Consider the following 24,464-nt stretch of genomic DNA (forward strand, 5'->3'; position numbering starts at 1 on the left):
ACCAACATAAATTTTGATGGCAACAGAAGGAATTTGCAAACCCCACTGGGCGTGCACCACCTGCCTGAGGCTGTTCTGCCCTTCATCCATGTTTGCTGGTCTGGCACTGTGGGGGCCAGAACAAGAGTGGTTAATCCAAGGTTCTACCATATTAAAAAGGGCGGACATCACTAGGATAGGTCTCCTGCAACATGTGACTCCAGCAGCAATCCCCAGGCTAGCAGAAATTAACTCCTGCAAGCCCAATTATTAACAATAGGACAGCTGGTCGATGACCAAGCCTGTCTGTGCAACTCAAAAGCAGCATCATGTGGAGTGTCCAATTCTGCCTCGTGAACAGTGTCAGATGTAGTCCTGACACTTGATGAGATGTGAGCCATACACTGTGTGACAAAACATTCACAGGGTATGAGTAATTTTTCAAGGCACTGTATATCAATACTTTGCCTTGAAAAATTACTCATACCCTGTGAATATCAATACTTCATGTAAAAAAAGTGCAATATATTTCTATGTACCTGCAGCTGTTGTGCTATATATGGAATGTGCAGAATTTCTCCAGCTGCTGGACGATCAGAGGGGTCTTTACTGAGCAACCTGAAATATGAAATTCGCAATGCAGCTATATAAATCATGTATGAAAACTAAAGCAATCATTAATACAACACTTGGAATGTATGAGATTCACCATACCTATTCATCAGTAAATTAAGATCAGTAGAGTAACGGTCAGGTAAAGATGGTGTTGGACCTTCTACAATTTTCAGAACAACAGCTAAGAAACTGTAGCCAGTGAAAGCATGTTCCAAGCAGCACATTTCATGAAGAATGCAACCCACAGACCTATAAAACACATAAAGAGTGAGCTGCAGCTTTCATTAGATGATACATGTGTATAGGAACATCTTTTAGGATGTATAAATTATTACAAAATATTACAGTGTGAGCATATAAAATGTAGTTGATGTTTTGGAGTTTTTACAAAGTTTTAATTGGTATACCTATCTTCAAAAGATGTCTTTATGGTGGAATTTTTGGAAGCAAGAACGGTAAAACGTAAATGTGTAATGATTGCAGCAACATGACAAAAGCCAAATTGTGGTTGCCAAATGACGGGTTGAGAACATCTTCAAAAAGACAGGTCTCGTGGCATTTACCTGATTGAAAATGATGAGTGCAAGCAAACAGTTGCAAGAAGGATAGCCTTAGAATAAGCAACAGGATCAAGGGTGACCAAGGTTCAATGATATGCATAGATTGGATCTTGGCCCATCTGGTCCAATCATACTACAAAGCTGTTGCAGCTAGTGATGGGCGGACCTGTAGATACCCGGGATCAGCAGATCCAACCGAGTTTAATGGAAAAACCAGTTCCGGCCCGGAATTCATTCAGGGTCGGTTCTCATATAAGTCAAAGGGGATCAGAATCCAGCTCTTTAAAATGGTGGTAGAGGGGATAGGGGAATTAGAGCAGGAGTGGTATACTTACTAGTCTCAGGGAACTACGGGAGCCTATATGGATCCGGCAACCTGGGTAATTAAAAAAATTGGCATGAGCTGGGTAAAGTTCTGGGATTGTCACATCTAATGGATGTGACAATCCTGGGTGGCTGCAAGCTGCTATTTTTAGGTGGGGGGGGAGTTATCATTTTATAATGGCTGGGTATCAAAATTGGGGGGACAATACGCCATTTTTTTAAATTATTTATTTAAATAATTTAAAAAAAAGCCGCATGCAGGGCCTCTTATTTTAACATACACCCAATAAGATAAGTGCCCGGTTGGGGGCTGCAGCCTGTAGCTGCATGCTTTATCTGTACTGGGTATCATAATATGGAAGAACCCTACTCAAATTTATATATTTATTTTTACACTATACATAAGCACACAGTGTCAGGGTGGGTGCGCATCTAACTGCAATCAGAGACGCCGGGACAGCTGGTAGGCGAGCGAAGCAGTGCATATGTATGTAGGATAAAGAGCAGCCCCAGAAGTAGTATGAGCGCCTCGGTAATTATAATGCGCCTGCTTTTCCCTTGTTTTCTTTATTTTTCCTTTATTTTTTTAATTACCCTAGTTGCAGGATCTGTTAGGCACCTGGAGTTCCTGGAGGGGTCGGTGCTCAGGTACTTTTGAACCAGCAAGGATCTGGACTTTTACAGTCCGGGTCCACCCAACATTAATTGTAGCACAAAAATCTTAAAAAGTTCATGCTGATGTTGGAACACACAGCTTGTTATGTAACCAAAGACCAGACAGAGTGCTGTACAAGAGGGACCTCCACCATATTAGACCCATGGTTCCCTTTTCAATTGCCAGATTTAATTTGGGACGTTAGATTGTAAGCAATTAAATGCATAGGTATAGAGAGGCTCAAGATTTTATAGTACAGGCAATAAAAAGTCTAAAGGAGTTGTCCTATGGCACAAAAATACTGTTAATTGTATATGAAAAAAGATGACAATACTGATATACTTTCTTATCAGACCTGCTTAGATCGTGCCATTTGGGACTCTTGTTTCTGCATTTGTTCTGGCATGGCTGTGTGTACAAGGTACTTGAAGAGAGCTGTCTATTTGGAGAAGGAGCCTAGCTACTGAAATAAGCTGGAAAGCCAGCCCCCTTCTAACTACTCACCAACACAGACTGCGTCAAAACTAAAGTAAAAGTAGAGGTTCCAAACCTCGGAGAAGGGGCTGAAATAGCACATTCCAAGGATAATTGATTAATAAAGTATATTTCTTACATTTTTGTTACCTTTGACTAACAATAAACACTAAATAATAGTTTTGCAACTGGGTAAACACTTTTTGGGTGGTATAGATTGTGGAGTTTAAATTCAGAAGGTCACTATCCTATAAACACCTGTATATATTCGGCGGGTCAATACAGATGTTGGTTAATAGTGCTGTCCTAAAAAAGTTACTGAGTCTGCAAACATAGAAGAGCTAATCAAAATCAAATGACTATCATTGGGCAGTAATGAAGGCATAGACTCCTGTTGTGCCCATGCCAGCTCCCCTGCTATTAACATATTCTTTGAGGTTTCCTTTGAGTTATTTAATGTTACACGCATAGCAAGCTTTTGTACCTGCATTTAGTTGGCTGTGTAGAAAAACTGACTGTCAATTGTTCCTTCGAGTTTAGAATGAGCAAGCATAGTGCAATCTACTACATTACTATGAGGGATACTGACCTAAATATCTCTGTAATAATAGAGCATTGGAGGTAATATCAAATTCTTGCTAACAGCTAAAAGCTGTGGAGGCTAACAGTTTATATGCAGTGCTTTGGGTATAGAGATTGCGGTCATAGCAGGACGCCTCAGGTGGTCCATATTAGCAGATCACACTATTAAAGACCCATGATAGTTGGTGCCATGTTGATTGGTATTGGAGCCCATGAGCTTTAAGTTATATCACTGCTTTGGGTCCTCTTTATTATAGCATTGTGCAATGCTCACGTGTTATGAAGGGCTTTTTAATATTATAAAGCTGTATCAATGGTGTAATTTAATCAGTAATTATAGTCCACTGATTTACCATAGCATGAACAAGAAATCCGAAATATCGACCCTCATGTAATGAAACGCTATGCTAAAACGGGAAAGAGATAGGCACCTACTGCATCTACATACAATAGCATTGATTAAATACATCTATAATAATAATAGCATGTGCAAAAATATAGAAAGAATGATATGCAATTTACATTATAGCATATATAAGCATTACTAAGATATCTTACTAAACAGCGCTATAGTGTTTATAGCCAAGTAAAACATTTGAGAAAAACTATAAGGACCGCTTTACATAACCCTGTTAACAACACACTTGCCATACTAAACATTATTACTGTATAATATTCATATAGTTAGATAGACTGCATGAAAATAAGCAAGTTATAAATTGACTTGCTTTTTCTATCAGATGTGGATCTCCTGTTGCAAGAACCTTTATCTTACATTGTTTACAGCTTGTTGCCCAGCAGATCGACCACCAAAGCTTGGCTGAGTATGTGCTGTAGTTACATTCCAGGCTGAGGAGTCAACTTACTAGATTCCAGTCAGTGCTTTCTGTCCATACATTTCTATACACCAGTTAGACAACAGCTCACCTCCCCCTTTTTGTCAGCTCCTGATCCAGAGTTGTCATTTTTAGTCCTGCAAAATCACACTCTCTCCAATCATCAGCTGATCTCCTATTCATTGTTCAAGTGAGTTCTGTGCTTGTTATATCTACATGCAAGTATAAGGAAAAAAATTAAGGAGGCAGCACTTCATAGATTGTAAAAGAGAGAGACCTTTATTGGCCCATAATTTGTGGTAGCAAGGTTTCGGTTCCTAAAAACTGAAACATTGCTACCACAGCTCATGGGCCAATAAAGGTCTCTCTTTTTTGCACTCTATGGAGTGCTTCCTGCTTCATTTTTACCTTATATGTTGTCAATTGAATTGTTTCTTGTAGGCCTTGCACCCACAACAAAAGGAATATTTTGTGCTGCTCTTATTTTTTTCATGTCTACTGTATATATGCAATTATAGTGATAACTAGAGATGAGCGAACATTTGGAAGTTTGGTTCGGCAGGTATGGTTGAACCTTTAAACAGTTTGTTTTTTGACCCCAACTTGATCTGAACCTCAATGGTAGTCTGTAATTGGCCAGTCCGTGGCATACTGCCAGCCATAAGTAGATCACTTCTGGGGGAGGGTGGGTGGAGTTTTCATTTTTTTTATTGTGTGTGCACTCTACATCTGGTGACGCTGATTTTACCCCCAGTGCGAGCCATTCAAACACTCATTCTGCACTTAGTAAACTTGTTCACTTTTTGCAGTCAGCAAGTGTTTTGTTGTCGTCCATTTAAATTCTGGATTTCCAGTGTATTTATGGTCAAGCTGTGCCCTATTTCCCATAAATTTTGTGTGCCATTTGTCTATTTATATATGGGTGGTAGCACGCTTCCATTTTAATTTGGGTGGTGCCATCTCTAATAGGTTGTATTCAACCATTCAAACACTGCACGTGGCTCACACAGAGCTGAGAATCACTCATACCCAAGCACAGCGCTTGAGTGGCTGCACTTGTAACTCACTCGAACTTCGAACCCAAACTTTGTTTTCTTTTGGAAGATGGTTTCGAAACCTGAACTATGAACATCAAACCTCAGGTTCACTCATCTCTCGTGATAACAGTGTAAGCTTCAGAACAAGCCCACAACAGAAAGTTAATGTGTAGCCTGATAAGCTCCCTTAGGCCGGTTTCACACATCAGTTTTTTGCCATCAGGCACAACCCGCTGAAAAAACTGATGCGACGGATCCGGGGAAAAAAGGATCAGTCGCATCAGTTTTTTCCATCCGTGTTTTCCGTTTTTTGACGGATCCATTTTGATACTGAGCATGCTCAGTGTAAAAAAACAGAATTTGGCACCGGATTCCGGCATATGACAGATGACGCCGGATTCGGCGTCCATAGGCTTCCATTATAAAAAACGCCGGCGCGATCTGTTTTTTCGCCGGAGACAAAAAAACGTTCACTTCAACATTCCATCCGGCCACCGGACGGCGCAATCCGGCGATAATAGACGTCTATAGGGGAAAAAACGCATCCGGTGGTAATAGACGCCGGATGCGTTTTTTCAGGTTTTTGCCAGATTGTGCCTGATGGAAAAAAATTGATGTGTGAAACCAGCCTTAATGAGTTGTTCTTGACTCCCCAGCAACAAAAAAGTGAAAGAGACTGTAGAGCAGTGTGCTGTTGAAGACACATTAAACAAATTATAGTAAATCCAATTACATAAAACAACACTAAGCAAAATATTTTGGCCACTAAACACTACACCTCATATCGTAATAATAAGTATAAAGAATAGGTACATAGAAATGAATGCACAAAACAGACTTACTACTAAGAGACCCAATTGTCAATGGTACACAGAGTGCAAAACACATCAGCACATACGCAAAACTAAATCATGAATATTTAGCAATCACATTCTTACCTATTTAAGTGTATTTTGGTAGTTGCTAACAAAGTGTAACACTGGCATTCAGCCCCAACATACATTTCACATACATAGATTTTGTTTCCTCAGGGGGATGTGGTATACTAAAATGTCCCTCATGGCATTAAATAAACTAAAATCTAAGGGCGTGGCTAACTATGGAAGTGTGAGGAGGCACTTTCTGGAGCTCCTGCAGCACAGAAACTAATCCATCGGCATCCACAAGAACCATGGGCAAAACAAACAAGAAAACTAAGGCTAGAGCATCCTCTCAGCCCCCTGCTACTAAAGGGAACATTGCACAGCTGCTCACCCGCTCAAATCCTCCCGGGATTTCCAGCAGGCGACACCGGGAGATCAGACTCAGGACATCCACACAGCGGAGCATGCGTCTCCTGGAGTCGGCTGCCTACCTAACATACCGGGCCAAACAGTGCTGAATCCACCGACCCCATCTGATGTAGAAACCAGTCGGCAGCCGCCCATGAGACCGGAGGATGGAGGAACAGCAGCATGGCAAGATGGCGACTCCCCATGCGGCGACGCAGATGGCGACGTAAATGGGAACGCACCTGCGTTCCCAAAGAAGGTAACGGCCGGCGGAATCGGAGAGGGAGCCCTCCAGGGAGACCGCAGTTGCGCTGGTGACGGAGGGGGGAGCGGACGGGCTGCGTCGGCCCTCGATGAGGTGAGAAGCAGGGGGGAGGGGAATGGCGGCGCTTCCCCCATCCACGATGCGGGAGACGGCGACGCTGCACACACCCCCCCAGCAGGCCCACAAACACCGATAAAACCGCAGGGAAGCGGAGAAACCCATGTGATAACGAGTCCCCCCCCCTCACCCGACATACATGAGATGGAGCCACAGGGGAAAGAAGGAGCTGATGGGAGGCGGCGTTCCCATGCTGTCCTGCACTCACCTGCAGAGATAACCATAACACCTCATAAGTTGTCAGGCGCAGTAATGGGATCGCCTGTGAGACCCACAATGGAGCACACTACACAGGGGCTGTGGTCTGACCCCCCCCGTCACGCATTCCTCTGGGTCCTCAGCCAAATGGTCACCTGGCTCTTCCTGGCTCTCGGCCTCCCCCAGAGATGGTGGTACATTAGAGGCCGAGCTAAAAGCACCTTCACCTCGAAAAGAGGCACTGGGAGATAGAATGACACCAGAATGCATAGGCACCCCCATGGAATTGTCAGACAGAATCACGGCCACCACCAGACCTGACCACCAACTACCTGAGAATAAGCAACTGTTTATGCACACTCCTATAGAGGAAGACAGATCAACCACTCTGGCAGATATACGTAGACTACTAGAATCAATTCCCACCAAACAGGACATAACTAACCTAACAACTAAGATTGTCTCTGAATGCAAGCAAGAATTCTCCCAGTTCCGCTCGGAGTTAACAGATCTTTCATCAAAAGTGGGCTCCCTATCTCAAGCTCATGACTCCACGACGAAAACCATACAAACACTGACGGATACCGTTAAACGCCACTCCTAACTAATACAAAATCTTCAATCTTCATTGGATGATCTTGAAAACAGAAATAAGAGAAATAATTTGAGAATTAGAGGCCTCCCTGAATCCATTACCACTACAGATATTCCATCAACACTGACTACCATCTTTAATGGATTGCTAAGACGCCCACCGGACACTTTCATTGAACTTGATAGGGCCCATAGAGCACTACAGCCCCCAGACCCAAATAACCCCCAACCAAGAGACATAATCTGCCGGATTCACTTCTACCAACTTAAGGAATCAATTCTGCAGGCGGCACGCAAGAAACAAACCATCTCCCACCAAGGTCACCCCATCCGAATCATGCCAGATTTATCACGATTTACACTGGCCCAAAGAGCGACCCTCAAACCCCTAACGAGCCTTCTACAGGAAAGGGAGATCCCCTTTAGATGGGGGTTCCCCTTTTCTTTATCGGTTCGGAGGGGCCTAAAAACCTTCACAATAAGAACCCCGGGAGACATACGAGGTTTCCTGTCCGGATTGGGACTACCGAACATTAATTTGCCTGAGTGGGTGAAGCTAATTGAAAATGGCACGGTTTTAACTGGGAGACCCCCAAAATCCCGAGATCACCCCCTTGTAGGCCCTCCCTCCAGAGAAACACTGAAGGGAGGTGACAAAAGAGGACCGACTGCGAGCCGTCGCATTACACCCTAGCGACCGAATCCAGTTAACTTGTCTGTAAAACGGTAACTATCGAGGGAATTGTTTCCCATTTGGACACTCCAGCTTCCCAACAAGAACCCGGGACTCCGTGACTTTCATATGTTGCAGAGATGCTCTTGAAAGAATAGTTAAACACTATTAGTTTATAACTAAAATTTGCCTCACGCCCAGAGACTTATTACCTTATCCAATAGCCGATGGATACTCAGTTACTTCAAGTTATATGGTTAAACCAGTTAAAGTGTTACGCAGGCTCCTGTGCCACCTTGCCACTTGCTGGACCAGACTTCGCCCCACATAGGGTGGGAGCCTCTGTCCGGCCTACCAAGGTTGCACAAGCTCCTGTTTCACATTAGTACCTCTCCTAGGTTGTTTGTTGCACAGAGGCTATACCTCTGAGCCTTTAAGTTTGCTGAATCTCTATTTCTCTATCCCCTTTCTACATTCTAATCTTTCTATCTTTACTTATTTCACGGCATTGCACGAAGCTTCCCACTCACCGGTGTTGCACTATCGTTTACCCTGAATGACGGAATTAAGAATCGCCTCCTTCAACGCTAAGGGTCTGAACACTCCGGAGAAACGGGTGCAGGTCCTGCACCATTTCCATCGACATAAGGTACAGATAATCTGCTTCCAAGAAACACACTTTAAAGAAAACCACACTCCTATCATCAACCATAAACAATACACATACGCATTTTGCCAACAATCCTAGCAACAAATCTAAGGGGGTTGCAGTCGCCATACATAAATCCCTCCCCCACCAAATTCTTAGCTGTACAATAGATAAAGAGGCGAGATATATTATTCTTTCCCTAAAGGTCGAGGGTCAGATATTAACCCTATTAAATGTATACGCCCCTAACCAGGACCAAGCTAACTACATCTCAAATCTGATAGACGAGTCCTCCCCCTTGGTACAGGGGTCGGTAATTTTATGCACTGACCTCCACCTTACTTTAAACCCGGTATTGGACAACTCAAAGAAAAAGTCTCACTTATCATACAAAGCTATCAAATATGTTAAAAAAGCTCTCCTCAGGTTACAGTTATGTGACGTGTGGAGACTACAACATCCCGAGGTCAGAGACTATACCTTTTACTCAACACCGCACGATTCCTATAGTAGGATTGATTATATCATGGTCCAACACTCAGCTCTCCCCTGGGTGTCCTCTACGGCAATCGGTAACATACTGTGGTCCGACCACGCTCCAGTTTACTGCTCTTTAACGATCCCTTCCATTTCTAAAACGGTGCGCCCATGGCGGTTGAATGAGAGCTTGCTGGAGGACCCGGTGTGTGTGGCGGATGTACGGGAATCCATAGGACACTTTCTCTCAGACCACATTACTGACACGACTGCCCCAATTCTCAAATGGGAAGCACTTAAATGTGTTTTGAGAGGGGTCCTTATTAAACATGGCTCCCGTTTGAAGAAGGCCAAAGCCCAAGCCCTTGGTTCTGCCCTACAAACAGTTACCAAATTGGAATTAGCCCATAAAAATGCACTCTCGACAGAAACACTAAGACATCTCCTCAAAGCAAGACAAGACGTAAAACATTTGCTAGACGAATCTTATAAGCGGTATCTCCAAATTGGGCGCAGCAGATTCTATGAATTTGGTAACAAACCGGGGAGAATGGTTGCGAGAGCCCTTCGCGCTCAGTGCACCCAGAATTTTATCCCCTGTATCAAGGGGGTCAACGACTCCTTGGTCCACACAACGGCAGAGATCTCCGACACGTTCCACTCATACTACGAAGCTTATATAATCTCCCCAAACCAGTGAGCCAGCCACTCCCAATCACGTCCCCTTTCAACGCCCCTAGACCAGAAATCATAGCCGAACTAGACAACCCATTTGCCCACACTGAACTGTTAAATGTAATAAAGAACCTACCAAATAACAAAAGCCCAGGACCAGATGGGTTCACAGGGAAATTCTACAAAACACTGGTAGACCTTCTATCCCCTGTGATGCTGGTCGCATTTAATTCCATCTCCGAGTCCTGTCTGTTCCCTGCCCAATCGACGGCTGTGTTTGTCACCGTGATCCCTAAACCGGGAAAAGACCCAAATGTTTGCAAAAGCTACCGCCCAATTTCCCTCCTGAACACGGACCTAAAAATTTTTGCAAAATTAATAGCAAATAGATTGAGCCCACTACTCCCCTCGCTGATCCACCCTGACCAAGTGGGCTTTGTCCCAGGGAGAGAGGCGCGGGACAACACCCTAAAAACCTTAGATATTATACATCACACTAAAACCCACAAAATACCGATGATGGTCCTTTCCCTTGACGCCGAGAAGGCATTCGATAGAATTTCTTGGTCCTCTCTCGTGCAAACCCTTGCACATATTGGCTTCGGTCCCTCCTTCCTTGCTAAAATTCTTTCTCTATATAACCACCAATTCGCTAACCTAAAAATTAATGGCTCATTATCAAACCCCTTCACCATCCACAACGGTACCCGACAGGGATGCCCACTATCCCCTCTTCTCTACATACTTATCATGGAACACCTCCTGGTGGCCATTCGTAACCACACTGAGATTCGCGGAATTAAATTAGCTGGCAAAGAATATAAATGGTCAGCGTTCGCAGATGATGTACTAATTTATATAACAAATCCGGTGACTTCACTCCCTAATTTACTGGATCTGTTGGAGAGATTCGGTAGGTGGTCCAACTTTAAGATCAATATGGACAAATCCGAGGCTCTCAATGTAACTCTCACTGATGAGATGGTGCACGATCTGAAGTCGCACTACCCATTTAGGTGGCCCCCGGGCAATGTCATTACCTATTTGGGCATCCGTCTACCCTCGGATAGCTCCAGATTGTTTGCGTTGAACTTTCAGCCATTTCTCTCCAAATTAGAAAATAACTTAACCACCTGGGAGCGGGTGAGTTTCTCCTGGTTCGGGCGCATTAATATATTAAAAATGACAATCCTCCCCAGGCTGTTATACCTATTACACACAATTCCAACTCACATCCCAACGACATTTTGGGAGGGAATCAGGCGACAATTTAAGAACTTTGTATGGGCGTCAAAACACCCGAGACTATGATGGGAGACTCTAACGCGTCCTAAGGAGGCTGGAGGAACGGACTTACCAGACTGCCGTCGTTATTATTTCGCGGCAGCACATGCTCGAATACTGGACTTAATACATAGCTATAAGACGAAGTTATGGGTGCGCCTGGCAACTGACATATGTCCGTTCCCGGCTGGAACCCTGCCTTGGTTACGCCCGTCCATAGTTCCAAAGAATCTGGAAATATCCTACACAACAACTAACACGTTAAAGACCTTAAGCGCTCCTTCTCTGAAAAAAGGACTGGTAGATGGGATTGGCCCCTTGTTTCCCATATCGGGTAACCCTAAGTTCAAACCGGGATGTGGAGCCCCGGCATTTTTAAGTAGCTCCAAGTCCCGCCCTCTATGTTTTCACCAGGTGGCCCCAAGCGGTGTACTATTGCCACTCAGTGCGATCCTGGGAGAAACCCCCACCACTCCACGTCATGAATATGAATACACCCAACTCCAGCACTTTTTTATATCAATCCCTGAGAAACCAGCTTTGACACGCCCCCCTTCAACGTTTGAAACGCTGTGCCTCGCTAAAACTATTATACCGCATGCGACTTCGGTGGTGTACAAATTGCTCTCGGAAAAAGATCTGCTCTCCCTCCCCTCATACTGTAAGGCCTGGGAGTCAGAACTAAACAAAACTTTGACAAAATCCCAATGGAACAAATGTTTTTTGCTTTCACACAAATCAATCATAGCATCTAAGTCGCAAGAAACAAGCTACAAGATAATATCAAGATGGTACAGGGTCCCAGTCACAATAAATAAATGGTTTCCAGGGGGTTCCGGATACGTGCTGGCGCTGCGGTGCAGAATTGGGATCGATGACTCACATATGGTGGTCCTGCCCGACACTGAGCGCCTTTTGGAACGGAGTCCTCAGGACGGTGTTGGAAGTAACAGGGATCTCAATACCACAGACCCCAGAAGCAATCTTGCTCTATATGTTCCCCATATCCGCTTCCAGATTTAAAAAATCCCTGCTCAGACACCTACTACAGGCTGCGAAAACTGTAATCCCCAGACACTGGAGATCCATGGATCCCCCGTCTTTGGAGGAGTGGTTTGCAGAGGTGGACCTAGTGCACCGTATGGAGTCCCTGGTGGCTTACTCACAACAAGAAAGAGACACAGTTGCCCGGACGTGGTTTCACTGGGAGGCGTTCCGGTCCTCTCCTCTTTACCGCCAGATCTTGAAATAAAGTGCAATGCTCTAAACTTCTTTTTCTGTTTTTCCTTCCTTCCTTTACAGCTTAATTTTTTCTTCCCCCCTCACACGTTCTTTTCCTTTTCATTCATGGTAGAGAGATCCCCGAATTGAGGGGATGAGGTTGAAAAATTTATAGGATTCTATATATGATTGTTATAACCTTGACTACCTTTTCACCCTAAAGATAGATGATGGGTGCTGTTGATAGTATTAGTTCTGGTTAATGTGATTTGACTGGACTGCTTTCATTATTAATTCTTAACATATAGTCATATCAAAGATTTATGAAAACACCCAACATCTAAGGGATTTTATATATTTTCTTGAATGTCTATGTTTTCTTTTGTTTGTGAATATCTTGAAAATCAATAAAAATCTATTGTTTAAATAAACTGAAATCTGGTCATGTGACCGGAAAACAGCTGGTGCGTTCAGCGAAAGTGGCGCAAGCAAACTGCCGGGCGTGTCAACCACCTAGTCCATGGCTGTCAAGGCATACCACGCATGACAGGCAACCAGGGACGCATCATGTACCTATTCTTTATATCTAATATTATTATATGATGTGTACGGTTCAGTTGCTAAAACATTCTGCTTGTTGTCTTATATAATTGGATTTACCATAATTGCTATGCATGTTTCTTTAATAAAGCAAAAAAAAAATCTACAAAACCTCCCTTTTTCTTTTTGCTTCATGCTGAAGACACATGTACAAAAAAATCCTTTAAATCATTGCAACATTTAAAAAAAAAAAAAATTTGTATACAATTCCTATGCAGAGCTCAATGATATAACCTACTAAAGCAACCCTCTGATTTTTGACCCTGGCACTATGTTTATTCTTTCCACTAATCTTTGCTTAACAACTAAATACACTTTAGGAAAAATAGAAGGCCTGAAAGAAAGGAATATGGCTCCCGGATCAGACTACGCAGATCGTTTGTAGTCTGTCACCATGGAGACAAGAGTTGTGGATATTAGTAATGTTTTTATCTCATGTTTAGATTTAGAGACATAGATAAAACTCTAATCCTCAATGTCTTGGAATACATTTTCTTTTTCACATAAGACAAATATATGCTGAAGTAAAACATGAATAAACATTTAAACAAATTTGGGAAAACTACACATTTAATAAAACTGCATAGAATATCCCATTTGACACATCAGTTGAAAATATTATGTATTATGTGACGGCCTGAGCCTGTAGAGTTCCCAAAGAAATCAAATCTGATTTGGAACTACAACAATTATAATGAGACCCAGGGGGAAGATGTTGTCACTGTCTTCTTTATCAATGTTTGGGGTTGGAAGTATAGTGTCATTTTTGTATTTATTCCCAAACACCAAGAAAAATGTAACTGTAGGGTCTTTTGTGCCAAATAAATGCTACCATATTGAATAGGATATGTTGTATCTCGTAAGGAATTTCCACTCTAATATCGATAGATGTGCTCTCATTATTTATATCCTCTTATATATTAAGAAGGATTACCACTGAGGTTTGAAGGCCCTGAAGCAACACAATGTCAAATTCCTCTATAAAAGTATAGACAAGTAAATGAAGAAATATTCATTACTTATAGTACTGTGGTACCATAGCTATACATAATTTACTATAAAAATGTGACTTGAATGCACCATTATATGCTTAAAAATCAGGACAATATTTGCAAAAACTTTGTCCCAAAGTTTACCAATAGAAATAAGTAATGGAAAGATGGATGAAAGGAAACAGAATTATCTAAAAGTCTCAAGTCCAAAATAATGGGATTGAAACAGAACCCCATCATAACAAAGACATTAACAATAACAAGACAAATGTAGTTAATGAGTCTAAGGGGTACTTTACACGCTGCGACATCGCTAGCAATTGCTAGCAATGTCGAGTGCGATAGCACCCGCCACGTAGCACAGCCGATATGTGGTGATCGCTGCCGTAGCGAACATTATCGCTACGGCAGCGTCACACGCACATACCTGCTCTGCGACGTCGCTCTGACCGGCGAACTGCCTCCTTTCTAAGGGGGCAGTTCATTCAGCGTCACAGCGACGTCACAGCAGCGTCACTGAACCGCCGCCCAATAGAAAAGGAGGGGCGGAGATGAGCGGCCGGAACATGCCGCCCACCTCCTTCCTTCCTCCTTTTCCAGTGGACGGAGGTAAGGTGATGGTTGTCGCTCCTACGGTGTCACACACAGCGATGTGTGGTGCCGCAGAAGCGACGAACCACATTGCTACTGAGCAGAAAATGATATTTTGTTTTAGGACAACCTCTCCATGACCACCGATTTTTCCCTCTTTTGCGATCGTTTACAGTCTCTCAGAGGAGTCACACGCTGCAATCTCGCTAACGAGGCCGGATGTGCGTCACAACCACCGTGCCCCCGACAATATCTCCTTAGCAATATCGCAGCGTGTAAAGCACCCTTAAGACACCATAGCATAGTTTTCTGCACAAGAAAATGAATCAAACTGATTCCAGAATTTCAGACTTTGGCCTCTATTTGCCGCATTATACTCAATGGATTGCTCGGAACCAGCCATAGTCTTAATGCACCCCTCGTTTTTCATGTTTAAGCTGTTGTGATGGAATAAAGAATAAATTTCCATGAGTGCCATTTATGCCCTTTGAAACATTTTACAAGGCTAAGTTTATTTCTGGAATAAACTAATAGCATGACACCCTAAATCTTACAGGGCAGTATTCCAACAAGATAATAACCCCAAACACATCTCCAAGATGACCACTGCCTTGCTAACGAAACTGAGGGTAAAGGTGCTGGATTGGCCAAGCATGTCTTTGCAATGCTTTTTTGGTGCATTTTCCTGTGAGGAGATGCAGATTTTCTGCAACCAAATCCACAATGAGTGCACATAGCTTAAGCCAGTAATCTGCCATTGAGTTCACCTCAGGTGAGTACATAGTGCTGAAATTTGTACACCGTATTAATGCACCAAATCTGCATTTCCTAGCAAAAAATAGCATCACAATTGCATCAAAATCGCATTGTCTTTTGATGCGGTTTTTGCGAGAACATGCAGATTTGGTGCAGGAATATGGTGCATAACTTTCAGCACCAAATCTGCACCTCTTGCATAAAAACATGGTTTTCTCCTGGGAGATGCAGGTCTATGAACTCAGTGACCTCACCTGAGGTGAGGTCACTGAGTTTAATGAAGTCACGTGAGGTCAGTTTACCTGTGGTCAAAGCTGGGGTACCATGGGAACCTCTAGCTGTGACCACAAATAAACTGAGTGACGTCACCCCTCATCAGTGTGGCTCAGTCAGCCTCAGCCTGAAGCCACAGTGCCCGGGCATGTTCTGTGCCCACGTGCTGTGCCTTCAGAGCTGGAATTGTTGTGAGACCTCATGTAGATTATGTCAGAACTGGGTGTCGGTCACGGTTATTACTGATTACAAAAATCTGATGTATCTTGAGTTAGCCAAAAGACTTACTGTAATTCTAGGCAAGGTAGACGGGTCATGTTCTTCTCTAGGTTTGATTTTCTAGTGACAAAAAGCATGCACACCTTTGCTCTATTCATTTTTTACGGGAGCCAGAGATAGCGGAATGCTATTCTTGGCTGTCTTCTGCATGCATTAGGAGGGCGTTCTCTGGATTGATAGAGATTGCAGCAGTTGGAACCCCTATGGAAAGCCACACAGAACTCTCACTCATTGCTTGAGTATTGTGTCTAGCATTTAGTTTAGTTCCAGTCTCCATCTCTTGAGAATTGTTACTCAGACCATTCCCACTCCTCTTCGGATTGTTTCTACTATTCCTAGTGCGACTTTCAATAACTCCAACGACTACTTGCTGTGCCTTGCTCATGCTCATGCTCCTTCAGCCACTGGTTTCCAGGTGTACTCCACCAGTATCATAAGACAGAAATGTATCCCTATGCTGTGGATACACACTTTCAGAACAAAAATTCAAATAACCAAGGACTTTAGATACAGCAGATTGGCATTGGAGTTTATATTTAATTACAGGATTAAAGGGAATCTGTCAGCAGGTTTTTGTTACCTCATCTGAAAGCAGCATGAAGTAGGCAAAAAGAGCCTGAATCCAACAATGTATAACTTAGTTTACTGGGTACAGTGGTTCTGACAATGAGAAGAATTTTCAGATTTAGCATGTAGCAGAACTCAGAACGCTAACCTCACCGACATCACAGCTGTATGTGTACAATGTAAGGCAATGTAGACAATAAGCTGTTTGCCACTCGAGTGGGCATGTTGGACTACCAGGCACAAGGCAACAAGTCTGAGCAATGATAAGGTCCTGGTGCTAAAACAATCACTAATAAGAGACGAATTGCTGAATTTTGTGTTCTAACTCCTACAGAATGCGGTCTTCAGATTACATAGTAAAATGTTGCTGACAGATTTATTTTAAAGTGATTGTACAGCAAGTAAGTAATTAGTTTCAGAATGACAGATATAAAAACAAATATTTTGCTTTTGTACAAAAATTTAAAATGTTTGTTTTTTTTACCCTTGTATGTTTAGTTTAGGGTGAAACAGGTTTTGTTATAGGAGAAATATTTTGGCTCATATAATGACCTAAACACTGCGAAGCTTGATGTCTATAAATCCACAGAAAGCTCTTCTAATACCAATTTAATCAGGTACAAACAAGATAAAAAGTAATGGTCCTAGTATAGATTTTCATGTTTCAATATGAGACATTTCCAGTCTTGTTGATTGGGCATGTTGGAATCAGAGACACCCAATTCATAAGGAGGTGCAAGCCTGTTAATTAATCAGGTGGGTCAAAAAAGTGGCATGTGTCTCCTTGCGCCTCACCACAAATCTACCTCCTGTTAGAAACTGGAGAAAAATTGATGGCTTAACCCCTTAAAGAACAGGTAATTTTTTGGTTTTGGGCTGTCCTTTTTTCCTCCCCTTATTCTAAGAGCCATAACTTTTTTATTTTTCTATGGGCTTGTTTTTTGCGGGATGAGTTCTACTTTTGAAAGACACCATTCATTTTATCATATGATGTAATGGTTAGCGGAAAATAATTCCAAGTGTGGCATAATAGCAAAAAAATTGAACTTCTGCAATTATTTTGTTTTTTTTATTTGCAGCATTAATTTTACCATAAAATGACCTTGCAATATGATTCTCCAATGTTTAGTTTTTATTTAATTTAAGTGGTGAAATTTTTTTTGAAATTTTGAAAAAAAAATCTTGCTTGTATCACGACTTTCTAAGAGCTGCATCGTTTTCAATTTTTTGGATCTGGAGCAGTGTAGGGATTGTTTTTGTGGCTCGAGCTGATGTTTTATTGCTACTATTTGGGATATTATGTTTTGATCTTTTGTTGTAATAAAAACTGCAATTCTGTGGTTTTGATGTTATTTCTCATTACGCACTTTACCGATGGTTTAATTTATTTTATATTTTGGTAGATTGGATTTTTACAAATGCAGCGATACTAACTATGTGTATTTATTATTTACTTTTTTATTCCTTAATTTTTAATGTGGTAAAAGGGGATGATCTAAGCTTTTATATATCTATTTATTTTTATGTTTTTTAAAACATTTTTTTCTCCTTTATACTGCATTTAATAGTCTCTTTAGGGGCCTTGAACCTGCAATACTCTGATCACTTGTTCTATGTACTCCAATGTCACAGTCTCGTATGAACTCCAGTCACAGGCTAGTTTTCCCAGGAGCACTGTGATGACAAACCTAGGGGTCATCAGCTGACTCCTGGCTGTCATAGCAACTCATCAATATTCCGCGATTGCTTTGGGGGGGCAACGATGAGGGCTCAGAACAGCGTGCCACTGTCAGAGATTGCATATAAAGGGAACCTGTCACCGGATGTTTATAATACTCACCTCCTCTTTTGTCCATCTTTATCCTCCTGCTGAAGCTAGTGTGGATGACACATTCTACGTCATACACACAAGCGGAAATGATGTAGAACGCGTTATCCACACTAGCTTCAGAAGAAGGAGGATAAAGATGGCCAAAAGAGGAGATGCAGACGCAGAGAACAGAGACGCCCATCCGACCAGTCTGCTCTGCACCGACCGTTAGGTAAGTATTATAAACATCCAGTGACAGGTTCCCTTTAACAGGTTAACAGCCACGGGTGGAGAGCTGATCCACTCATGTTGGAGCTGTTGGAGGCAGATGAAAGCTGGATGATTCAGCATTCATCTGCAGGGAAATATGTCGGTTCAGCATGTGAGCCCACACCAAAGGCAGGGAAACAACTCATGACGTACGTTGCACATCATGAGTTGGGAAGAGGTTAAAGTGCTCCACATTTCGCCATGAATTAGATGAGCAGAGGTCACCATGCCACATCCTCCTACCATCCCACCCCAGGTCCACCTATTTTGATGGAGCTGACCAAAAAGGTCAAAAGTTGCAACACGCTAGCTCAGACTTTCATTGTGAAAAATGTTACTGACTTTCTTTCACCATGTTTCTGATGTAAACACTTGAATCAAGGGCCTAAAGCCTGCTTTACACGCTGCAATATATCTTACAATGTGTCGGCGGGCTCACGTTGTAAGTGACGCACATCCGGCATTGTGAGTTACATTGCAGTGTGTGACAGGTACGTGCGATTGCGATTGAACGTTAAAACGTTCATCGCATACACATCGTACCTGTCTCTAGAATTGCACGTCAGATTGTTCATCGTACCCGGGGTAGCACACATTGCAGTGTGTGACACCCCGGGAACGATGAACAGATCTTACCAGCGTCCTGCGGTTCCCGGCCCACAATGCGGAATGAAGGAGGTGGGCGGGATGTTTACGTCCCGCTCAGCTCCGCCCCTCCGCTTCTATTGGCCGGCTTCCGCGTGATGTCAATGTGACGCCGAACTTCCCTCCCACTCCAGGAAGTGGACGTTCGCCGCCCACATCGAGGTCGTATGGACGGGTAAGTACGTGTGACGAGGGGTTACTCGTATGTGCGGCACGTTCAACAAATTGAACGTGCCACACATACGATGGGGGCGTTGGAAATCGCATACGAAATCGTATGTGAAATTGCAACATGTAAAGCAGGCTTTAGTCTTTTAACCAACTTGTCTATTTTTTTCAAATTGCACTAATGCCAATTTTATTTTTTCTTTCATATAATTGTGTGGGGTTTTTTTGCATATGAATGTCGTGCTTTATTATTATAACTCATCTTTATTTGTACAATGTAATTAGCCATAAATCAGTGCCATTGCAGAGCATTAATGTTGGCGATTTTTGTTTTTAATGGACTATTGATTAGCAGTTTTGTGCCAGTTTAACATCTGCTGGATAAGGCTTTCATTTTTGAAAATTCTACACAATTATAAATAAATGCTAGCATCTCCACACATAATTACAGTGTGCCACAAAAAAATAATATATGGAAATTAAGTAGATCTTCAAAAAGAGAAGTTTATCCTTGGTCACTTGTGCTTGGTTTAGGTCCACAACCTCCTCCCAATCATCTTTTATGTTTTAAAATGTCAATTTTAATTAGAAAACATCTCCGAGCTGAAGAAACCTGATTAGATGTTCAGCAAGGACTTAATGAATACATTGCTGTAATTTAGAAGTTTGCTTTAAATAACTGTTTTATAAAAGCAGATTGTAATAACATATGCATGGTTAAATCTAGGACTACAGAAATAAGGCTGCAATGTGCATCTGTCTTTCTACATAGAACGGAGTTTTCACTGTTGATGTTTCAGGCATCAGTGAAAGTTAATTTAGTTATTAGGGTAATAGTTTATTTTAGGTTACTAATTTACTTGCTAAGTTTTTGAACTGTAAAGGCAAAAACTATAAGCATATTATACACACTAGCAATTAGTGGGTTCAATAATTCCAGCATTGCTATATATTTATATCAAGTGCAGAAAAATCCAGTGTTTAGGCAAACTGTGTATTCTAATATTAGCAGTAAAATGTGTTATGTGACATCTCACTATTGTAAATTGCTACCTTACCAAGTTTTTTCACTAGAGATGGGCGACTAGTGAAATATTTGGGTTCGGATTATGCTATCCGTATATTAAGTACTATTCCAGTATTCATCACTAATAACTAATCTGATGCAAGTCAATGGGGAACCCGAGCATTCTTCTTGAAGATTTCCCAGAAAAACCCTTGCGTTCCCTATTGTACTTGATATACGAATGTCTTAATCCAAATCCGAATATTTCACTTTTCGCCCATCTTTATTGTTCACTAAATGTTTGCTATAACAATACTGTAGTTAAGGCTGGGGCCACACGGGGATTACTGCGATCCCCTTGCATGAGACTCGGCTCGTGCTGGCAGTACAGCAGAGCCGAGTCTCATGCTTGTGTCCTTGCAACTGAGGTCCGTTCGTGCGAGCAGACCTCAGCTGCGGGGGGCGGGCCGGCACTCAGGAGGGGAGGGAGGGATTTCTCTCCCTCTCTCCTGCGTAGTCAGCTATAGCCATTCTCGCATTGCACTGGCAGTACACCGGTGTACCGCGAGTGCAGTGCGATTTTTCTCTCGCCCCATTCACTTGAATGGGTGCGAGAGAAAGAGTCTCGGATTACAATCGCAGCATGCTGCGATTGTTTTCTCAGTCCGATTAGGGCTGAGAAAATAATCGCCCATGTGTGCTGACACACAGGCTAGAATTGGTCCGAGTGGAATGCGATGTTTTATCGCACTCCACTCGCACCGATTTTCTCGCCGTGTGGCTTAGCCCTTATAAGCACTCTAATTTAAAGGAACCTATCACCAGGTTTTCCCAATATACACTAATGAGCAAAAAGGTAATAATGTTTTGAACATTTGACTTTCAGGCTCCATGTTTCACCATCCACTACAGTTTCGAACATGAGACTACCTTTATTTTGTAAACAATCATCTTGGCTGTTCCATACATAGTTTTGACTTACAAATGTTTAGTATATGATTAGTTATGCAGATTCTTGTCATATCACTACATTGTTACTGTTTTGCTCCTAAAAATCTAAATTTACATTTTTTCTTATTTTGTTACTATTTTGTAAATTCAACTTTGGCTTTCAATACTGCCTGAATTCTTCTGGGCATGCTCTCAATCAGATTCAAGCCTGTCTCACCCACAATGCAAGTTCTCTTTTACAATGTTATGGTATACTGGCTGACTCACTTGGGTATGTATACAGCTTTTTTTTCAACACTACTCACAAGTGTTTCAATTGGGTTGAAGCCTAAGGGACTGTGGGAGCCAATCCAACACCTCTACTTCATTGTGATTGAATCATTTCTTTGCCAATCTCTACATATGGTTCGGGTCATTGTCCTGCTGGAACACTATGTCGTTCTTTTCATACCTATATTACTCGAGTGGATGAAATAACTCTTCATGTAGGATTTTCACATATACCTCATTATTGAGACCACCAACGATCCTGGTCACGCCTTTCGTTGTGAAACAACCCCATATATTCAGACTTCCTCCACCTAACTTGACAGTTCCTTCAAATATTGTTAGCCCCCTTTTCCCTTGTTTCTTCCAGACTCATTTGCACCAATCAAAGCCTAGTCTATTGACTTTTGTCTTATCACTCCAAATCACACGTTTCCAATCTTCTACTGTCCACTTTTCATTCTCTTTTGCAAACTTGAGCAGACGCTTCTTATAGCAATATCTTTTTTCAGGCCACCATTCCAGATTTGTGTAACGTGCATTACACGGTGCTTGCTTCAATGTCTGTGATGTCACTATAATGAAGTTTACAAGCCACCCCACTGCCGTGTTTGTTGCGCCAGAACTGATAGACCTTGTGAGGAGCCAACTTGTTGACTCCAATATTTTGCCTGGACGTCCACCTCTTGGATTTTAAATGGATTGTTTCAACTGTCATGGCGCTCACATGATGCAGTTTGGCAAGTTTCTTGGCACAGAGACCACTATTGATGAGCTAAATGATGGTGCTCTCATTTTTTGGAAAATCTTCTTCATGGCTGCTTCTCGATTTGAACTAGTGACCTTTCACTTGGGAGTCAACCTAATAACACACTGAGCTATTAGGGAATGTGAGAACAGGTTTTAATTTGTAGTATACAGGAAGGAAAACATTTTTCCACCATCAGGAGCAAAACAGTAACAATGCAGTGATATAACAAGAATCTGCATAGCTATTTGTATGTTTAATAGTTGCAAGTCAAATTTATGTCTGAGATAGCCAAGATGATTATCTATAAAAAAAAAAGGGTAGTCTAATGTTTAAAGCTGTAGTGGATGGTGAGATATGGAGACTGAAAGTCAAAGTTCAAACTGTTGTAACCCTTTTGATCATTGGTGGAAATTAAAGCCACCATCTGTGATGCTTCTTTTCAAGAGATGTACAACCTTATATACAGATTGCTAAGCTACTATCCAAGAGATATTAAAGGTGGTGGCCTTAGTTTATATCGGGAAAACCTAGTTACAGGTTTCATTTAAACCTTTTTTCACATTCTTGAGCATGCCAAATTCTGAACAATGTGGTACATTATGAGGTAATGACTCGGGTCGCCTCAACATATCCTAGTGATTCCGAGATTATTTTTTTGTGCACATTGTACTAACCACATATTAGTGGTTAATTTAGGTTGATATGATTTGCATTTATGTATGAAAAAAAATCAACATTTTATGAAACATTCATAATTTTTTTACTTTGAATTTTTATGCCCTTATAACAGTCATACCACTAAAAATAATTAATAAATAACACTTCCCACTTGCCTACTTTACATAGACAATTTTTTATACATATATTTTTTGTTAGAAATGTAAAATATTATTATTGTTAGGCACCTCTGCATTCCATTGTGACGCATGCGCATTTTAACAACGGGGCACATGCGAAACACAAAATATTTCTTGTCAAACATCAAGGGCATGATATTGCGAATGTGAGTGATTTCTCTGTTTAATACTACAATTTGGGCCTTTGTATTGCTTTGCTTATAGCAGTGGCTCCATTTTTTTTTAGGTCACATGATGTGTTGCATGCCTTAATTTTATCATCTGGGTCACATGATGTGATTCAAGCCTCAATCTTCATCATTTGAGGTCACATGATGTGTTGCAAGCCTCATTCTAATCATCTGGGTCACATGATGTGGTGCGAGCCTCAATTTTCATTATTTGAGGTCACATGATGTGTTGCAAGTTTTAGTTTCATCATCTGGGTCATATGATGTGGTGCAAGCCTCAATTTCAACATTTGAGGGCTATAAATGGTGCCTATATTTGGACACATTTACGGATTGTCCTCTCTCTGTCTGGGATGCTATATTGCTGACTCTGGACAATATTTTCAGTTGTTCCCTGATGAACCCAATATACCCCATATATCGTGGGGGGAAACGCATCAGGACGTGGGACTAAAGATGAGTAACTGATTTTATATTTATTTACTTTATTGCTAATTTGTCACGTGTTCTGCTGCGGTTAGACTAGACACTTAATGGGGCTATTCAGGGAGTCTAGTTAGTAAATGGGGTCACCGGTCACCACAAACCTTTAGGGCAGGGGTGGGGAACTTTTTTTCTGCCGGGGGCCATTTGGAAATTTCTACCAACCTTCGGGGGCAACACCAAATTATCAGCTTGAAAATTACCCTAATATATTTTGTCAAACAATAAATTAATTCACCCCTACATGCCTATGGTGGTGGCTGGAGCTGCTTCTCTTTGGTGCAGCTGTGATGTTTGGTGATATTGATCATGTTACTTCTCACAACTGCTTTTCCAGGTTTGTCTCAGTCTGGAGCACAGTCAACAAATTGGTAGATCATATACATCATGTACGAGACGCTGGAGGCACATACATCACAGGAGGGGCTGGTGGCATGTATATATATATATATATATATATATATACACACACACATCACTGGAGGGGCTGGGGGCATATATATATATATATATATATATATACATCCCAGGAGGGGCTGTGG

General features: G+C 41.9%; 1 protein-coding gene across 1 annotated transcript in view; it reads right to left on the reverse strand.

The window, feature by feature from the left end:
* Positions 1-24,464, reverse strand: part of NEK11 (NIMA related kinase 11) — a 430,667-nt gene that overhangs the window by 182,202 nt on the left and 224,001 nt on the right. The window contains exons 7-8 of the mRNA XM_075315207.1: positions 694-843; positions 519-597 (exon numbers count right to left, since the gene is read on the reverse strand). Of these exons, the coding sequence (XP_075171322.1) occupies positions 519-597; positions 694-843 (229 nt within the window). The remainder of the gene's footprint in view (positions 1-518; positions 598-693; positions 844-24,464) is intronic.

Source organism: Anomaloglossus baeobatrachus, chromosome 6, assembly GCF_048569485.1.
Source record: "Anomaloglossus baeobatrachus isolate aAnoBae1 chromosome 6, aAnoBae1.hap1, whole genome shotgun sequence".
Lineage (NCBI taxonomy): Eukaryota > Metazoa > Chordata > Amphibia > Anura > Aromobatidae > Anomaloglossus > Anomaloglossus baeobatrachus.